Here is a 19,010-nt window from a genome sequence, read left to right on the forward strand (position 1 = left end):
TGGTCTTTAAAGAGGCTCTGTCACCAGATTTTGCAACCCCTATCTGCTATTGCAGCAGATAGGCGCTGCAATGTAGATTACAGTAACGTTTTTATTTTTAAAAAACGAGCATTTTTGGCCAAGTTATGACCATTTTTGTATTTATGCAAATGAGGCTTGCAAAAGTCCAAGTGGGCGTGTATTATGTGCGTACATCGGGGCGTTTTTACTACTTTTACTAGCTGGGCGTTCTGACGAGAAGTATCATCCACTTCTCTTCAGAACGCCCAGCTTCTGGCAGTGCAGATCTGTGACGTCACTCACAGGTCCTGCATCGTGACGGCCACATCGGCACCAGAGGCTACAGTTGATTCTGCAGCAGCATCAGCGTTTGCAGGTAAGTAGCTACATCGACTTCCCTGCAAACGCCGATGCTGCTGCAGAATCAACTGTAGCCTCTGGTGCCGATGTGGCCGACACGATGCAGGACCTGTGAGTGACGTCACAGATCTGCACTGTCAGAAGCTGGGCGTTCTGAAGAGAAGTGGATGATACTTCTCGTCGAACGCCCAGCTAGTAAAAGTAGTAAAAACGCCCCGATGTACGCACATAATACACGCCCACTTGGACTTTTGCAAGCCTCATGTGCATAAATACAAAAATGGTCATAACTTGGCCAAAAATGCTCGTTTTTTAAAAATAAAAACGTTAGTGTAATCTACATTGCAGCGCCTATCTGCTGCAAGAGCAGATAGGGGTTGCAAAATCTGGTGACAGAGCCTCTTTAAGTGTTCCAGTAGCTCGTCCCTAAATGTTCTGACCCTGTAGAGGAAGCAGAGATATCATTCTGAAATCACACCTAACTACCCAGCCATTAAAACTGTGCACATGACATAAAAAGGGGACATTGTGTACACCTGTTATTTTCTTTCCTTCATTTAAGGGGTATTCCGCTTACAACAAATTACCCCCTATCCGTAGGGTAAGGGGTGACTTGCGGATCGGTGGGTGTCAGACAGCTCGGACGCCCACAGTTTACGAGAACGGGGAGCCCGAAGTTGCCTGAACCCAAGTTTGAACCGAACGGCAGGTCGCTCATGCGCACTGCTGCTCGATTCGTTCTCTATGGGAGCGCTGAAGACAGCCAAGTGCAGCGTTCGGCTTTTTCCGACACTGCCCTGAGTGGCAAATAAATCCACCACTGGTAATCCTCATTTTTGAGTGATCCATATAAAGACTTTGTCTTGTAGGCACCATTCCCCTGGATCGAAGTCTCTTCTGCTCAGGAAGTCGGCCTGAACATTGGTAGATTCTTTTAGATGAAGAGCTGTGAGGGATATGAGATGTTTCTCTGCCCCAAAAAATATTTGGTCTGATAATGTCTGAAGGTTTTTTCCCCTGGTGCCCCCCTGATGGCGGAGAAATGCTACAGTGGTCATGTCGTCCAAGTAGACTTTTACGTGGGATTTTTTGACCAAATGAGGCGTAGCTTTCAGAGTCTCCCACACCGCACTTCTCTAGAAAATTTGAAGGTAGAGGTTTCAAGTTTTCGGGCCATGTGCCCTGGAAGGTCTTTTGGAGTACCATAGCGCCCCAGCCTCTCTTGCTGGCATCCAAAGTTACCGATATTTACTAGAGCAGGGTGCCAGGGAATTCCCTTTTCCAGATTTATGTGATTCTGCCACCAGAGGAGAGAGACATCTTTACTTTCTTGGGTAAGATTATTCTTTTCTCCAAGGATCGAGGGGACCTGTCCCATCTGCTGAGAACCACGTATTGAAGACATCTGCAGGGAGCCTGTGCCCACATTACAGACTGTATGCATGATGTCATGGATCCTAGAATGGACATGGCTTCTCTTAAGGATACAGTCTCTCTGGAAGGAAAATATTTTTGCCATTAAATCTATCTTTTTCTCTAGGGGAAGAAAATACTTTTGGACTCGAGTGTCCAGAGTAGTTCCCAAGAAAATACTTCTGCAAGAGGGGATAAGGTTGGACTTGTTTGTTGACTATCCACCCTAGGTTCTCCAGGAGTTGGTAAGTCTGAAGGTTCTGATTTTCTAGAACAGGTATGGAGGATGCTACTATCAATAGGTCGTCTAGATATGGAATGATGTGAATATCCTGTGTCCTGAGGTATGCAATCATTTCTGCCATAATTTTTTTGAAAATTCTGGGAGCAGATGAGATCCCAAATGGCAGTGCATTGAACAGATAATGGAAGATGCTGCCTACTTGGATTACTGCAAACCTCAGAAATCTTTTGTACATAGGACATATTGGGACATGATAATACGCGTCCTCAAGGTCTATGGTTGCCATAAGAAAACTGATCTATCAGAGGAATGGTTCATTTTATTGACTCCATTTTGAAATAACAATATTTCACGTATTTGTTCAGAGGCTTTAAATGTATTATTCCGTAAGTTCCGGTTGGCTTCCTTACCAGGAAGTGTCGAGAATAATGAACCTGTTTTTGTTCCATTATGGGAACAGGTGAAGTCACTTCCATCTTTAGCATCTTCTGAAGACCTTCTTTCAGGGCTATTTGAAGAGTTAGAGAGAAGATTTGTTGTGACAAACCTGTGACAAGATGTAAACTCTATCTTGTAGCCTTCAGATATTGTTTTCAGTATCCACTGATTTTTTTTGTAATCTTCTGCCAGTAGGGAAGGAATCTCGATATCCTTCCTCCTATACATCTGGTGTCATTGTTTGATTTGTCCCAGATTCTGATTAAAGAAAATCTTTCTTTTGTTACCACCTTTCGGGTAACTCCATCTCCCAGATTTACCTTTACCCCTGTAGTTCTGGGTTTGATGAAAGGGCCGAAAGGACGGTTTCTTTTTAATCACTCTAGGTACAGGTAGTGTCTTCTTTTTGTCATTATATTTTACGAATATAGCGTCAAGGTCAAAAACATATTCTCCCTGGAAGGGAAGGTTAAATAGTCTGGCCTTGGAGATGGGGTCACCAGTCCACATCTTTAACCAAAGGGCTCTTCTGGTAGTATTAGAGATTACAGCCGCCCTAGAGGCAATTCTCACTGATTCGGCTGATGCATCAGCCAAGAACCCTGTTGCCTTCTGGAGTAAAGGGATGGACGTTAGTATATCCTCCCTAGTGGTACCTTCTTTAAGATGGAACGCCAGCTGATTCAGCTATTGGTAAATGGACATTGTTACACATGTAGCTCCAATGTTCACCTGCATTGATGTGGAGGACATTTCCCATAATTTTTTCAGGAGACTGTCAGCCTTTCTGTCCAGTGCCTCCTTCAACTGGGATGAATCCCCAAATGGGAGAGTTGTTTTCTTCCCCACCTTAGCTAATTGTAGATCAATCTTGGGACTTTCTAGCCATCCTTTTATCTTTTCCTCTTCCAGTGAAAACCGGGCATTAAATTCTGATGGGAGAGACAGATGTTTCTCTGAATATTTCCATTCCCCCTTATTTAAAATTCTTTATAATTTTTGTGTATGGGAAAGAATGGTCTTTCTCACCCCCAACCCTGCGAACATATCATCTTGAACTGTGCATGTTTCGGGGACTTCCTAACAGAACAGACAGAGGTTTTTTCTCCAAAGAGGGTAGCTTCTTGTTGCAAATAGCACATTTACGGACAGAGGGATCTTTTTTAGGTTTAGAAGTATCCTTGTCCGTCTGAAATACATAACATAGGGAGGGGTAATGAATAACCTGACCCTAGCAACAGAATAAAAAAATGATTATATATATATATATAGTACCACTTACTAGTGCTGTTTTCCCACTGGCTTCAAAGGGAGCAGGGTGGGACACAGCTTCCAATTCAGACATGATTAGGAAATAACATGTGTAGAAACAAGTCTTACCTGACCAAGGGTGTGTCTTTTATCAGGCTGAAACAGTATCTGACCTTGAGGTTCCTCCCCTAAGAGAGGGACTTCCGACTGCCGGGCAACGGGATGGAGGAGACGAGAACCGCCGACCTCAGCTGGGATGCTCGGTGCGCGCCATTACTCCCATTCCAACAGGAACCAGAAGCGCCCCCAACGTCACCTCCTCCTGGAAGCTAATTACGTGACTGGAAGTGCACACTTGTACACCGGAAGCGACGCGGGCGCCAAGCGCGTCAGCGTGGAATGCACGCTGAAGCCGGCAGGGGAAGCGGCAAGGCTGGGGAGCTCCAAAGGTGACCAGAGCCTGCCACAACCACCCTAGCATTACCAAAAAGGCGGAGGAGAGGCGGTATTCGGTCCGGAGTCCAGGGGAAGCAGGAGAAGACATGAGGGAAAAAAAGCAAGGTTACTTAACATGGCTGCCTGGTTAGTACTCCTTAAGCTATACCCTGTCACCAGCCCAGAGCAGGCCTCTCTTGCATGTCTCCCGACCAGGGACACGAAAAACACTGAGTAGAGGAGGTGGGAAGGGGCTTTTAACCTATTGTGTGTGTCCTTGTCCCTATTAGGGGAGGAGATTCAACCTCCTGTGGTGGGTGAGTTGAGAAAATGCTTTACCAGTAAGTAGAAAGTTTTCAAAAAGGAATGGTTATTTTTTGCTACAATATACACTTCAAAAAAGGAGGTGTTCCATATAGTATGTGCAGTCTTGTGAATGTATTTGAGAACTCCCCTCTATTACATTCATATGCCGTACTAGGAAATAGATATGGGTCGTAATTTCCACCAAACACTTCCTATAATGTACAAGTCTTTCACATCATAGACAAATACGTAATACATAACCGTTTTCACAATCCTGTAAATAAATGAAGATAATCCATCCTACAAGATACAATGTGCATTTAAGAAGAAAATTTAGAGGAAAAGACGACAAAAAAATTCACCTAAAGAATCAAAATCCAGGTCTGGGTAAACTATTTCAGACTTTTGAGTTGTATTATTGCCATTTTTAAGGGTCCAGTTATCTTAGTGACACAAATCACTGCACTGATGCAACTCCTATAAGTAATGTCCCTTGTCAATCATCTACAGAGCTCCATGTGACAATTTCCAGAAGCTCAAAGGTTAGCATGTAGTGTCTGTAATATGACGCATTTGTGCATACCCCAATGATTTTTCTAACTTACTAGTGCACATGACGCATATTCATGTCCAGAAAACAGCTCAAAATGATCAAACTTCACAAATCTTGGTAACATTATAACCACTACTGAAAAGATTAACAGGACCTTTGTTCTGAACACCTTGGCTTAAAGAGAAATCAGTGTTACATAAGAGATTTAGAATACAGCAAGTTCTTTAAGATGTAGGAATCCTTCAGGTGTGGTCTTATTACAGCAACCTTTGTCCAGATGCCGTATAAAAGGACATCTCGATGTCAAAGTGGAAGCACCCATCTCGAGACCCCTCTATGAACCAAAGAGCCCTGCTGCAAACAGGAGCCAGCCTGTCTATGTATTATATGCACAGTCATTCATTTAAATGGCCGCCATTTAATACTACATTTCATCGGGTAAGAGCAAAAGACAATTGTCACAGTAGTACGAAGATCTCATGAAACGCCAATCGATCTTACAGCTGAAAAGGTCAACAGCTACAAAGCAGAAGGGATATATGCATGTTGTGCACTTTAGGAGGTTACCTTTTACCTTGTATTAACAGAGTTTCTTACCTTGTCCCAATAACAAGTCACGTCTTGAATTTGCACCAACAGACTTTCCTCATTTTCTTCAGGCAGTACTACTGCTGGTTTTGAAATCTCATCAAGTAATAAAAAGTTCTGAAATGTTATAAATATGTTATTTGTACTTGATGGTTACTGCAAAAGTATGAAGAACTAGTGTTATGTAAAAAATGGGTCAAAACATCGACGTTGGTGTCCCAATCTGTACCATGCTGGAGGAATTTCTATTGTGCCATCATAAATATATGTAGAGGGCTAAGGTAAATAAGGTTACAAAGTCATCACAGTAACATGGGGGTGCCTGTATTCATCACGTTTAAAAATTTTAATTTGATAGGTTGTTGTGGCCAACAAAACTATTCTTATTAACTACATTTTCTATAGACCAAGTTTATATTTTTAATAGAAATAAAATTATAGCTACTAATCATTGAGCATGTATTATCATAAAGAAAATAATCTAACACATTAATAACAAAACTATACAAATAAGGGGATATGCTGCCGACAAGATGCAAACGTATGGGGATAAACGATCGCCCCGATACTTGCGTTCATTGCGCCATGTAAATAGAGCAAAGAAACACTGATCGACAAGCTGAACATATCGAAATCTGGCCATGTAAAAGGACCCTTACATGGGTACATACTATACAGGTATGTGTATCCATGCCGAGCGAACAAAGCAGCAGTTTTGAACAATAGCTCCATTTCCTACACAGGTAACAAACCTAGGTCACACTACTCACTAATGCCTCATGCACACAACCGTGTGTGCCGTCCGAGTCCAGGGAGTGATCTGAGGAAAAATAGAATATGTTCCATCTTTCCTCGGATCGGAGACTCGGATCATTTTTCACAGACCCGATTCACGCGAGTGGTACAATGGTCGTGTGCATGAAGCATAAGGCTCTGTTAACACGGTGTTACATTGGAGGTTTAACTCAGGAAATACTCCCGACATATACCTATGACGGAAGACTCCGATGTAGGCTGTATAGGGATACGTTGCCCGTTGACTCCTATGAAATATTATTTTTGTACTAGGGGGGGGAAAAAATAAAAAAAAGGTATACCGTCTTAATGTATGCCAGAGGGACACCGTTTTGTCATATGTCGGGTCAATGGGGCTCTGTGGATACGTTCAGCGAATGAGCCGGGAGCTTTCCCAGCACATATTATGAAAGTAGACTGTAATGTCGGGGTAGGGAGACAGACAAGTGAACCCTAATCTACCCGCCACTCAGTCCCTGCCTACTTGCAACGACCCGCCCTAGGCGACGGGGTACAACTGGGCGACGGTCCCTACACTCAATAGGTGCACGACAGACAAACAGACAAGGGTACAAAGAAGCAGGGAAATGGGGAAGTTGCCCACGGGAACACCGTGAGCAACAAGCGAAGTGAACGAGCCGAGTCAAACCAGGAGATGAGCGAGATACAAAAACGCAGAGCAGAAGAGTGGTCAGTAAAGCCAAGGTCAAACAAGCAGAGGATCAGTAGTTCAAGAAGCTGCAGCAGGGCCAGGAAACCAGCAGAGAAGAATCACAAGCAAAGGAGGAACAGGAAAGGCAGGTATAAATAGACAGAGGGCGGGAGCTAGCTCCGTCTGGCCAGGCTGCGATAGGCTCTCCCACTCCTAAGCCTGCCATCCTGGGTGGTGGAAGATGGAGTCAGTCTCACAGACATAGAAGCAGGTGCAGACTGATTACCTATGGGCGTCAACACAGAAGTTGTGTCTGGCAGATCCTTTACATAGACTGCAAACCGTGTGAACTCAGCCTAAGCCCAAAGCCTCAATAGTAACTACAAAAGGCATCAAATGACATGGTCTGAATGTTCACCTTTATCATTGAGACCTGTCAGAAAATAATCTGCAAAAAATTCCTATGAATCCGACAGAAAATAAATCATGGCATTGAATGATTTATTCCAACGGTATTCTTCCCCAGAGTACCTCCATAATACAGAGCCATATGAAGGCCCAATATAGCACCACACAGAGTGCCTACTGCTCCGAAGTATAGAACTTCCATACAGGCTCCGTGTAAATGACTGTAGAGTGCCACGTCTTCCTAATTCTAAGGATTGTGGAAGCCTCAGTTTAGAGACCCTAAACGATGCAACCTTCGGACATGTCTCAATAACCATGTCAAAAAAATACATATAAGAGCACTATCATTTTATATTATTTACTTCCAAACCTAAAGCCTTTGTTTTGAAAAGAATGTAGAATAAATATGCTTCTTAAGGAATTAAACTGATACAGATAACTTTACTGCTCTACTGCCAAGGGTATGTATTATAGGCCAAATAAGAAGAATCTCGCAGGGACATGCTCACAACAACTATGCATATGTGTAGTGTAATAAACGCTAAACCATTCCTTGGAATAGAAAGAAACTGCTTTTTTGGCCTGGCCTAGTTTATAAAGGCATTTCTAAAGGAAATGTGATACAGATAATACGCACTGGAATGTGGAAGCAAGGCTGTGATTAAACTGAAGGAAAATAGGTGTGCTCTTTGGTTTTACATTTCTTTGACATAACTCTGTAGTGAGATTCAGCCTCATGACTGCTTTGCATTTGCACAGATTTAGGATTAAAAAGTTTTAAAATTTTCTCACTTAAAAGTACATTGGGTTGGGCTGAATTTTTCAATTTAAAAAAAATTCTAATATAGAATTCACTCACTGGCGTAGCTATAGGGGGTCGCAGCGGTCGCAATTGCGACCGGGCCCCGAAGTCAGGGGGCCCCACAGCCCCCCGCACCACATCAATAAAAAGTTACTATAGTAACTCGGGCCGCTGTTACTATAGTAACAGACTGTACTTACCTTCCTGGTTCCGGATCGCAGCAGAGGTCCTGACGTCAAGCGCTGTGCGCAGCGCATGACGTCACATCGCTATGCGCCGCGCACAACATCGAAAGGACAGGACCTCCACCGCGGCTGAAGAGGAAGGTAAGATTAGTAGCCCTGACTGGCGGGGTCCGACTCCCAGGACCCGCCAATCAGCTGTTTTGAAGGGGCCGCAGCACTCGTACGAGAGCTGCTCCCCTTCATTCCGGTCACACTGTGAATCGGTGTCGGCGATTCACAGTGTGAGCGAGTAGTGAAATGAAGGGGAAGCAGCTCTCGTACGAGTGCTGCGGCCCCTTCAAAACAGCTGATTGGCGGGTCCCGGGAGGCGGCCCCCGACACATCAGCTATTGATGGCCTATCCTGAGGATAGGCCATCAATGTTTAGGGACTGCACAACCCCTAAGCCTACGATGTAGCAGGCTTAGAGGGCCCATGAGACAGGATCACAGATTGTGTGATCCTGTCTGCTGGGCCCTGTATCTAAGCCAATCACATGGTAGGCTTAGATACATGGCCCATGTGTGATCCTGTCTGATGGGCCCTGTATATAAGCCTACCACACTGTAGGTTTAGATACAGGGCCCCAGCACACAGTAATCTTATACTGTATCAGATTACGGTCTGCTGGACCCTGTATCTAAGCCTACCTTGTGGTAGGCTTAGATACAGGGTCCCACAGACAGTATCACACATGGGCCCTGTATCTAAGCCTAACACATGTGTTACTAATCAGTTTTTTTGTGTGTTTTCTTACAGGTTCGGTCGTTGGACTACGTCGGATTCCAGGACTACTTCGACGACGGCTTTTTTTTTAATTATCAATAAAATGGTTAAGGAGGGTCCTATATCTAATCCAATCGTGTGATACTGTCTGCTGGGCCCTATATCTAATCCGATCATGTGTGATACTGTCTGCTGGGCCCTATATCTAATCCTATCATGTGTGATACTGTCTGCTGAGCCAATGTATCTAATCCTATCCATAGTGTAATGGCAGGGGAGTAGGGAAATAGACAGTGAGCCCTAATCTACCCACCACTCAGTCCCTGCCTACTTGCAATGACCCGCCCTAGGCGACGGGGTACAACTGGGCGACGGTCCCTACGCTCAGTAGGTGCACCACAGACAAACAGACAAGGGGACACAAGCAAAGGGAAATGCCCACGGCAACACCGTGAGTAACAAGAGAGGTGAACGAGCCGAGTCAAACCAGGAATGTACGAGGTACCAAACGCAGAGCAGGAGAGTAGTCAGTAAGCCGGGGTCAGTATGAAGCAAGGTCAAATAGCTAGGAGCTGCAGCAAGGCCAGGAAACCACACGAGAAGAATCACAAGCAAAGGAGGAACAGGAAAGGCAGGTATAAATAGACAGAGGGCGGGAGCTAGCTCCATCTGGCCAGGCTGCGATAGGCTCTCCCACTCCTAAGCCTGCCTTCCTGAGTGGTGGAAGATGGAGTCAGTCTCAGAGACATAGAACCAGGTGCAGACTGATTACCCATGGGCGTATACACAGAAGTTGTGCCTGGCAGATCCTTTACACATAGTTTATAGGGTCGTAGTGCTATAGATATGCTATGCTGTCTCCTATACACACATTTATTTTTGGGCGGACACATACGTATTGGGGCTATTTCCCCTGACATTTTAAGCCCTCAGGGTATGTTCACACGGCAGCGTCCGTTACGGCTGAAATTACGGAGCTGTTTTCCAGGCGAAAACAGCACCGTAATTTCAGCCGTAAAGGCATGTGCAGGCGTCTTTCGCTGCGTCCATTACGGACGTAATTGGAGCTGTTTTTCCATGGAGTCCATGGAAAACGGCTCCATTTACGTTTGAAGAAGTAAATGGGCGGCTTTTTTACGCGCCGCCTTTTGACAGCGGCGCGTAAAAAAGTGACCGTTGGCACAAAACATCGTAAGACCCATTCAAATGAAAGGGCAGATGTTTGCCAACGCTTTTAAGCCGCATTTTCGGACGTAATTCAATGCTAAAACGCCCGAATTTCATCCGTAAATAGGGTGTGTGAACCCAGCCTTAGTGACGCCCCGGCTGCTAGTGCTGCATTGTTAGGTCATTTAGGAGACCCAGTGATGCAGCTGAAAGCTGCGGACCGTCGGCCATGAGGAGTTTGCGGGGGGGGGGGGGCAATAAGAACTTTTGCATCGGGGCCCATGAGCCTTTAGCTACGCCCCTGAATTCACTGATACATTATGAATGTGGACACATGGCATGTCTCTGCATTGTACTCAACCAAACATCCATGGCTACAAGTGTTTTATAATCTATAGGACAAGGAGGTATTTAAGTTACATATAGTTAAATCTGTATAAATTGAACTAATGTGTACCGTTCTGTTATAATACAGTCTTTGCAGGGAAGGTTGAATTTAAATCCCAGTAACTCATGCCAATCTACAGGAGGTCACTCATGATTTAGGATAGAAAACTCCTATGTGCAGTTGGCCTAGAATGTACCTAATCGGTGGTGAATGCTCCAGGGGTAGATTGTTACAGTCCATTTTAATCCACACATAAAAAATACGCTGGTTTATTAATCTAACATACCTAATCCTTTCCCTTTTAAGTCAGCCGTCGTCCTACTACTATACATAAATAGATTATTAGTTATACATATATAAGATCATCGTCCAATCCTGTCGAAATGTGTTTGTCCGACTTTAATCTAATGTGAACTGCCAGATTTAGACTCACTCCCAATATTCACAACTTTTATGCATGACTTTGAAACAATTTATTTAATTTTTTTTAATATGCTGCAGCCCATATGATTCACTCAACTCTGTCGTGCATAACCCCTTTAAAGGGGTATTCCCAACTTGGACATTTATGGCATATCCACAGGACATGCCATCAATTTCCGATAGTAGCGGGTCCCACCTCTGAATTAGATTGCTGCCTAGTTTCGCTGAAATAGGTGGGGTACGACAGATTTTCTCTAATGTGTATGGTCGACTTTAGTTACGTTTTTAGGAGTGCCAAGTAACAGCTGGAAGGCAACTGTAATGGTGGCTACATTGATTTTCTTACAATCTTAATGGGAACCTGTTAGCAACTTTATAGTAGTGGCAGACACGCTGATTTCAGCGATCTGTCACTTATGTGGAAATGTGCTTTCATTTTGTTTAACGGCTGCAGCGCGATACAAGCGCAATGAGGAAGGAGTCTGGTGTATTTGTAAGTTGCCACTGCCCCCTGCTGCTGATTGACAGCTTTGTCCCCTTGTTCATCAGCAGAGACTGGGCGGGGAGAGTGGGCGGGGAGAGTGGCAGCTCATAAATACACCAGACTCTTTCCATAGAGCGCTTGTATCGTGCTGCAGCATTTAAACAAATTGAAAGCACATTTCCACGTAAGTGACAGTCTGCTAAAATCGGTGTCGCTGCCACTACCTTATTCTGACCTCAAAGTGGGCACCATAAAGTTGCTGACAGGTTCCCTTTAAATGCAAATCTGCCTGGCTATGCAACGATAGAGTAGGGGGGTACCTGTAAGATGATATAGATGTTCTAAATGAATTCTACTTTGAGTGAAAGTTGTTATTAGAACTAACTTGCTTATGCTTGTCAGGCTTGTGGCAGCTCTTAGGCTCTTAGTTCACACTTGCGTTGAATGATCCGTTACTCTGATTAGTTTTTATCCTTATTCTGATGTAGAAACAGATCAGTTAAAAATCCCAATGAAATCAAAATAAAGGATGCAAATGGATTACAATCAGTTTGTATCGGTTTTAAATTGACACCAATGATAAAAAGAACCCATCCGTTAGATATAAGTTTTTTTAAACAGCGTAAAAGTCCATTATTCTGATTTAAAAACGTATCAGAGTAACTGATTATACAATGCGGTGCTATTGTTTCCGGTAATCTTGGCCGGATCTGTGATGGAGGCCCCTAACGGAGCCTCGAACACAGATGTGCAGGAGGCCTAAACAGTGGAAAAATAGAGTTCTCCTACTTTATAAGCTACATGCAATTTATCAGCAGCATTGTGCAAATACTTAATTTAAAAAAGAAGTCTTTAAAAATGTGCACAATGAATGGTGGATTTTTAAAAGAAAACATACCTTTATCCTCCTTATGCTGACCTTGGCCTCAGATATCCTCTCAATAGCTGAGGGGAAGAAGAGAGTGACAGTGAGTCTCACTGCACTATAAAGGGACACTGCAACAAACACTCGACTGGCAGAGATAACATTGCCAAGCAGAACATACGTGGTGAAAGTCACAAACACGATGATTTTGCTTGCAACAAAGAAAGATGCCAAGTTGATTCCACGCAGATAAGAACTTTGAAGGACCTTCGATATTTCTTTCCTACAATGATGAAAGCGGGAAAAAAAAAGAAACCAATTCCTTCAAACCACTGAGTAAACACAAAAAAAACCACATTACTTTCTAAATTAAAATGTTGATTAACCCCTTTAAGGGGTATGCTTATCTCAGACATTTGTGGTATATCCATAGGATATGCCATAAAGGTCTGTTAGGTGCAGGTCTCAGAGCGGAGACCTGCATCTATCTAGAGATCAGGGTCCCCCAACCAAGATTGGAGAGATGCCCATTGTCCACCTCCTACAAGCGTAGACTCCATGGCAAGTTGTCCAGGATTCTGGCTACCATCGAGCTCACAGAGCTACACGGTTTCCTTTACTCCCTTAAAAGTTGATGGGAGTTACGTAAACAGCATAGCTCATCGATCTACACTGCTTTCATAACGCAAGCTCCAGAAACAGCGTAGATCACGGTGCTACACTATTTACGGAACCTCCATTCAATTCTATGGGAGTTCCGAACAGAATGGCTTATTCAGCTCGGATGTTTCCGGAACTTTGACCACCTCTGCACAGATTCTACAATGCATCTCACCATGCAGGACCTGCATCTATCAGCCATTATTGGCATCCATCAGCCATTATTGGCATATAGAAGGGATTTTTTTTTTTGCAGGACATTTTTAAATTACACAATTTTTGGGTACATATAATGTATAGAAAAACTTGAATTAATTTTGTTTTATTGGGGGCAATGGAAAAAAACAGCAATTCCAATTGTTTTTTTTTTTTTACTGCTTTCTCCGTGCGATATAAATGACAAGTGAACTTCATTCTGCAGGTTGGTAAGATTAGGGCGATACCGTAATGTTTTTCTAATTTTGCACAATTAAACACAAAGTCAGAGGCTTTACAACTGTAACCCAACCCACAAAAAACTAGCCCTCATATGGCTACGCCGACTTTAAAAACATGTTGCATAGGAAAAAGTCTTCTTTTCTCTTTTTATTTTACTGTGCAAAAGAATTAAAAACGTAACAAAAAATAAAACTATAAACTACTTGGTATCACCATATTCTTACTCACCCACAGAATAAAAAAGGTAACTTGTTTATTGCAGTTTTTTTCTCTGCAGTTTACAGTGCAGTAACAATAACAAGCAGAATTGCTGTTTTTTCTTTTTTCATTCCCTCCCCCACACAAAAAAGCGCAATTGAAAAATAAAACTTGTCATGTAAAAAATAAAAAATCCTTTCATATACATAAATGAAAAAACGTAAAAAATTTTTTTTATTAATTAATAAAAAGTTAGACCTTTGGATACGCAACAATAAAAAAAAATTCTTGGTCCTTAAAGCGTACCAACCTTTTTAGATTAAGCCGTCGTGTATGTAAATGAGGAATAACACTATTATTGACAATTATATTTCTTGTATATATAATTTTTTTGCCGTTTTCCCCTCTGCTGGCTCTCCAATTTTCCCTGAGCTAGTGGGTGGAGCCTAACTGCTATCATATCTTCTATACAAAGCACAAATAATATAACATAATTCTCCTTTTCTATCGATCACAAGATTTATATCTCACCTCATCTCAGTGTGTATCCAGCAATGGGCAAGATAAATCTTACCAGCAGCTGCTGCAAATCTGTCTGTCTCACTCATTCTGCTAACTCCTTCTGCTCCCCCTCCCCTCTCCATATACTTGTATGGGCAGCAGTGTCGGTTGCTGACTCACTCTCACTCTGCTCCCCCTCCCCTTTCCATAAACTCCTATGGGCAGGCTGTGAAGAGACACACTCCCACTTCCTGTATTCTGTCTCCTCTGCACCTAGAGATGAATTTTGCTTGACAAGGGATGGACAGCAGATTACAGGAAGGGAGACACCAAGTGGCAGTAACTTCACACAGAATTCGCATGGATAAAACTATTTTAACAGCAAGAAAATTTGATATGTACCCGGTATATTATTAGATTAGCTTAAGTTGTTTGAAAAGTTAGTGTCCATTTAAGGCTCAAAATAGGCTGGTTCTTAAGGTTCTTAAGGGGTTAAAGAAAGCCTATTGAAAGACAACTGTACGTGCACATGCTTTGTATTACAAACACTACATGACAACATGAACCGGAAAATAATAAAACCTACTTCCTTATGTCATTGACCAGCTCTGTAAATGACTGTTCCCATGCATACATCTTAATAATTCTCATTCCAGATATCACTTCATTCATGGTTCGAATCCTAGTGTCAGTGAAAGCTGCAGTCTTACCCCTAAAACAAAATAAAAAAAAAAAAAAATCTAAACAGAAAAAAGAATCTGGAATTATCTGCTCTTATTTTTAACATGCAGTGATTATACCCATCAGTATTGTATTTAGAGCTCAGGCACAGATTGGCTGGAAATTGCTCCATCTTGGTCTTCATCAAACCTCTGACCACTCATTCACTGTTTATTTTATGGTCTCTACTTCTTCATTTCCCTTCTCTGTTCCTCAAGGGTTCAGCTCTGGGCCCCTTAAAGTTTGAGTGATTATCATTATTTTTTTGATTTGGTCTCTGAAAGCTCCTTTAATATGATGTCTGGTCGCAGTTGAGAGTATTTTCAATACTATCTCTACGTTGTGCCTTGCCATAATCGGCTTTTAATAAAATCTGTCGCTCTCCTAAATATCCCCAGTGAACGTCTTTAAGCAATCTCCTTTCTCTACTTTCTCCACCTATGACATGTCCTTTATTTGCCAGAAACTCCTTTCTAAAACAGAGATTCTCCTCTTCAGTCTTTCTATGAACAGTGTGTTGTACCACATTTGGACCTCAAGCCATATATATTCTGCTAGTGACCATTGACTACTGTCCTCCCTTGTCAAAACCTCCTACTCACATGTCATTTAAGTGCTGCAGAGTATTTTGGCGCTATAAAATAACACAAAACATTCCTTGTACAACTGTGGATTAATGTATATGGTATAAATTATAATTGAAAAATTGCAATCTAACTGGAAGCATACTCTTCATACCCAACACACCTTACAAACAAGTAGAGCAACAAATCAAAGTTTTATGTAGGGGAGATCTTGATGTCCGAGTATTTTTTGCTTTTACTGAAAGATTCCATTATGGAGCACATTAAAAGGGTATTCCAGTCAAGCTGGTCTTCTGATGTGTCAGAGATACATTTAAGAAGATCACAATGTTGAGGACAGTGATATTGCACCAGCTCTATAGAACGCTTAAAACTCTTTGGCACCTCCCAGATTTTTGTTACTGGGAATTGGTACAACGTTCTAAGAAAATGGTCACTTGGTTATTTATGTTACGGTTATTCATATCATACATATATGAGAAATGCTAAAGTAGGTTTGAACTCTCTGAAGAGCCCTTTCATTCTGGACATTAGTGATGGTCCTAGATCACAGACTTCAACAGTGTGATCTTCTCGCATTTCAATTACATTTTGACCCCACTTTGAAGGGAACCTGCCATCCACATTGTGCTGCCCTCATTCATTTAAAGATGTCTCCCTATCACTGTGCATAGGGAGAGAACTGTCAATCAGCAGAGAGAAGGTGGGGCTTGCAAAAAGTGGGTGGAGCTCATGAATATACCATACTCTTCTTTGGCAGCGCTGCCTGGGATTTTAATGTAAGTTCTCAGAAAAGGGTTTACATTAGCACATAACTGATAGACCACTGAAATCAGCATGTCCGTCACTACATTATGCTGCCCTCAGTGAGTGTAGCATAATGTGGATGACCGGTACCCTTTAAGATTAGTGGGCATCAGTAATTAATTCTGTTCTACATAGAAGCAATATTGAAATATAGACAGTATATACAATTACACAGTGCAAACAATTATCCATATGGCTTCAATTTGTATAGACTGTTGAAAATTACTGTTCACCTCAATGATGTAAAGAATTTTCCAAGAAGGGTTTGCAAGGGCATAAGGATAATAAGTACTGCCATTCCTGCCAGGCACGATGGACCAATCTCTATCCAAAGAAGCACAGTTACTGCAATTGCCTGCAATGGTGCAGCCCAGATAAAGTGCAAAAAAATAGTTACCTGTGGAGATAAAAACATATATACACCAGCATACTTAATGACAAAGTGTCAAAATCTGACAACCTTGGATAATCTATTCCCCTAAACCCTGATCATTTAATCTGTTATTATTCTCATGTCACCTTCTCCCCTATTGTTACTATTGAAAAGTGCCCTCAATTAGCTTTATTCGTTGGTAACAGTTTACCTTTATTTGTATAGTTCTGGAACGACAAGTTTTTATAATGTGAGCTATCCCTCTTTTATAACACATAAGATAATGCTTTTTCTCCTCTCATGATGAAAAAAAAATAAAATAAAAAAGTTTCTCAGGTATTTGTGTGGACTTAAAATATTATTTGGTCAATTAATTTCTATTTTGTTATGTAAAGTCAAAATAAAAAACTGAGCCTTTAACCCATTTGTACAATCGGGTGTACCGTTACATCCTAATTGTGGTCTATTGACCACAATAGGACGTAATGGTACACCCAGTGGGTGAGAGGTTTGCACCAACCGTAGCTGGTTCCAGCTGTATTACACAGCCAACATCTCGCTGCAATGGCCAGAATAGACTTTTTCTCCGATTTCGTTTGTTTAACCCCTTAGATGCCGTGCTCAATGGCGACCGTAGCATCTAAGTTGCTACAGACAGAAGGGGCTTCCTCTGGCGTCCCATCGGTGCCCCACTACACAATCAAACAAAGGCCCCCAGGCTTGTCTTGGCTATATATGCCTATTAGGCCATGCTAAAGCATTTTACACTAACAGGCAATAATGCTTTGGTGTATAGAGTATAGCAAAGCATTATATAAGCGATCACGTTTGGTCCCAAAGTGAGACTAGAAAAAAAGCGTTCTTAGTAAAAATAAAAAACAACGGTAGAATTGTTTTTTCCATTCTACCACCAAAAAAGTTAACAAAAATTTATCAATAAGTTAGATGTATCCCAAAATGGTGCCAGACAAACAAAATATACAAAGAAAAAAATAGCCGTCAGTTCTTTCCCAGAAAGTGGTGACACAAAAACAAATGAATTTAAAAAAAAATTAAAAATAAATTAAAAAAAGGACGTTTTTGGAGGTGCAAGGGCAAATTTCGTTTTTTTAATAAAATATTTATTAGTCCCGCTGTAAAGTTAACAACCTGCAGAATAAAAAGTTAACATGTCATTTTTTCTTAAACGTAAACTCGCGAGTGTATCTGATCTAAATATATAACTGAAATATACCTGATCAAACTTATTGACATCATTTGACAGGAGATTTACAATTTGACCTGTAGTTGTTTTTCCCATGGCTGTATTACTGAGACGAAGAGCCTAAAACAGAGAAAACATAACAAAATAGGTCATCCACATGGAATCAAATATAAATGTCCACACATGAAATCACAATGCTGACTTTAACCCCTTAATGACCAGCCTATTTTAAACCTTAATGACCAAACCATTTTTTACGTTTCTCCATCGTCGCATTCCAAGAGCTATAACTTTTTTATTTTTGCGTCGATATAGCTGTATAAGGTCTTGTTTTTTGCGGGACAAGTTGTATTTTTTAATAGCACCATTTTGAGGTACATATTATTTATTGATTAACTTTTATTAACTTTTTTTTGGGGGGGGGGGGGGAATAGAAAAAAACCTGACATCTCGCCACTCTTTTTCACATCTTAAATCTACGCTGTTTACCGTGTGATATAAATAGCACAATAACTTTATTCAGCGGGTTGTTACGATTGCAACGATACCAAATTTGTATAGTTTTTGTATGTTTAACTATTTTTACACAGTAAAAACGCTTTTTTTTCAAAATTATTTGTTTTTGTGTCTCCATATTTGAAGAGCAGTAACGGTTTTATTTTTTCGCCGATGCAGTTGTACGAGGGCTTTTTTTGTGGGAAGACTTGTAGTTTTTATTGGTACCATTTTGGAGTAGATGCGACTTTTTGATCACTTTTTATCACATTTTTTTAAAGTCAGGATTCACAGAAAACAGCAATTTTTCCATAGTTTTTTATTACATTTTTTACGGCGTTCACCGTGCGGGTTAAATAATGTAATATATTTATAGTCGGGGTCGCGGCGATACCAAATATGTGTAACTTTTTAACTTTATTTTGTTTTGTTTTTTCATTATCAAGATTTTTATTTTGTAGCAACAAAATTACAGCATTTATACATTACACAGTTTTGGCAGAAAAAT

The 19,010-nt window shown here is 41.6% G+C and overlaps 1 protein-coding gene across 2 annotated transcripts in view; it reads right to left on the reverse strand.

Moving 5' to 3' along the window:
* ABCC4 (ATP binding cassette subfamily C member 4 (PEL blood group)) overlaps window positions 1–19,010 on the reverse strand; it is a 300,550-nt gene that overhangs the window by 211,217 nt on the left and 70,323 nt on the right. For both annotated transcript variants that reach the window (XM_075852387.1, XM_075852388.1), the window contains exons 5-9: window positions 18,038–18,127; window positions 16,664–16,827; window positions 14,906–15,031; window positions 12,556–12,805; window positions 5,598–5,705 (exon numbers count right to left, since the gene is read on the reverse strand). In XM_075852387.1, coding sequence (XP_075708502.1) covers window positions 5,598–5,705; window positions 12,556–12,805; window positions 14,906–15,031; window positions 16,664–16,827; window positions 18,038–18,127 — 738 coding nt within the window. The remainder of the gene's footprint in view (window positions 1–5,597; window positions 5,706–12,555; window positions 12,806–14,905; window positions 15,032–16,663; window positions 16,828–18,037; window positions 18,128–19,010) is intronic.

Source organism: Rhinoderma darwinii, chromosome 2 (genome assembly GCF_050947455.1).
Source record: "Rhinoderma darwinii isolate aRhiDar2 chromosome 2, aRhiDar2.hap1, whole genome shotgun sequence".
Taxonomy (NCBI): Eukaryota; Metazoa; Chordata; class Amphibia; order Anura; family Rhinodermatidae; genus Rhinoderma; species Rhinoderma darwinii.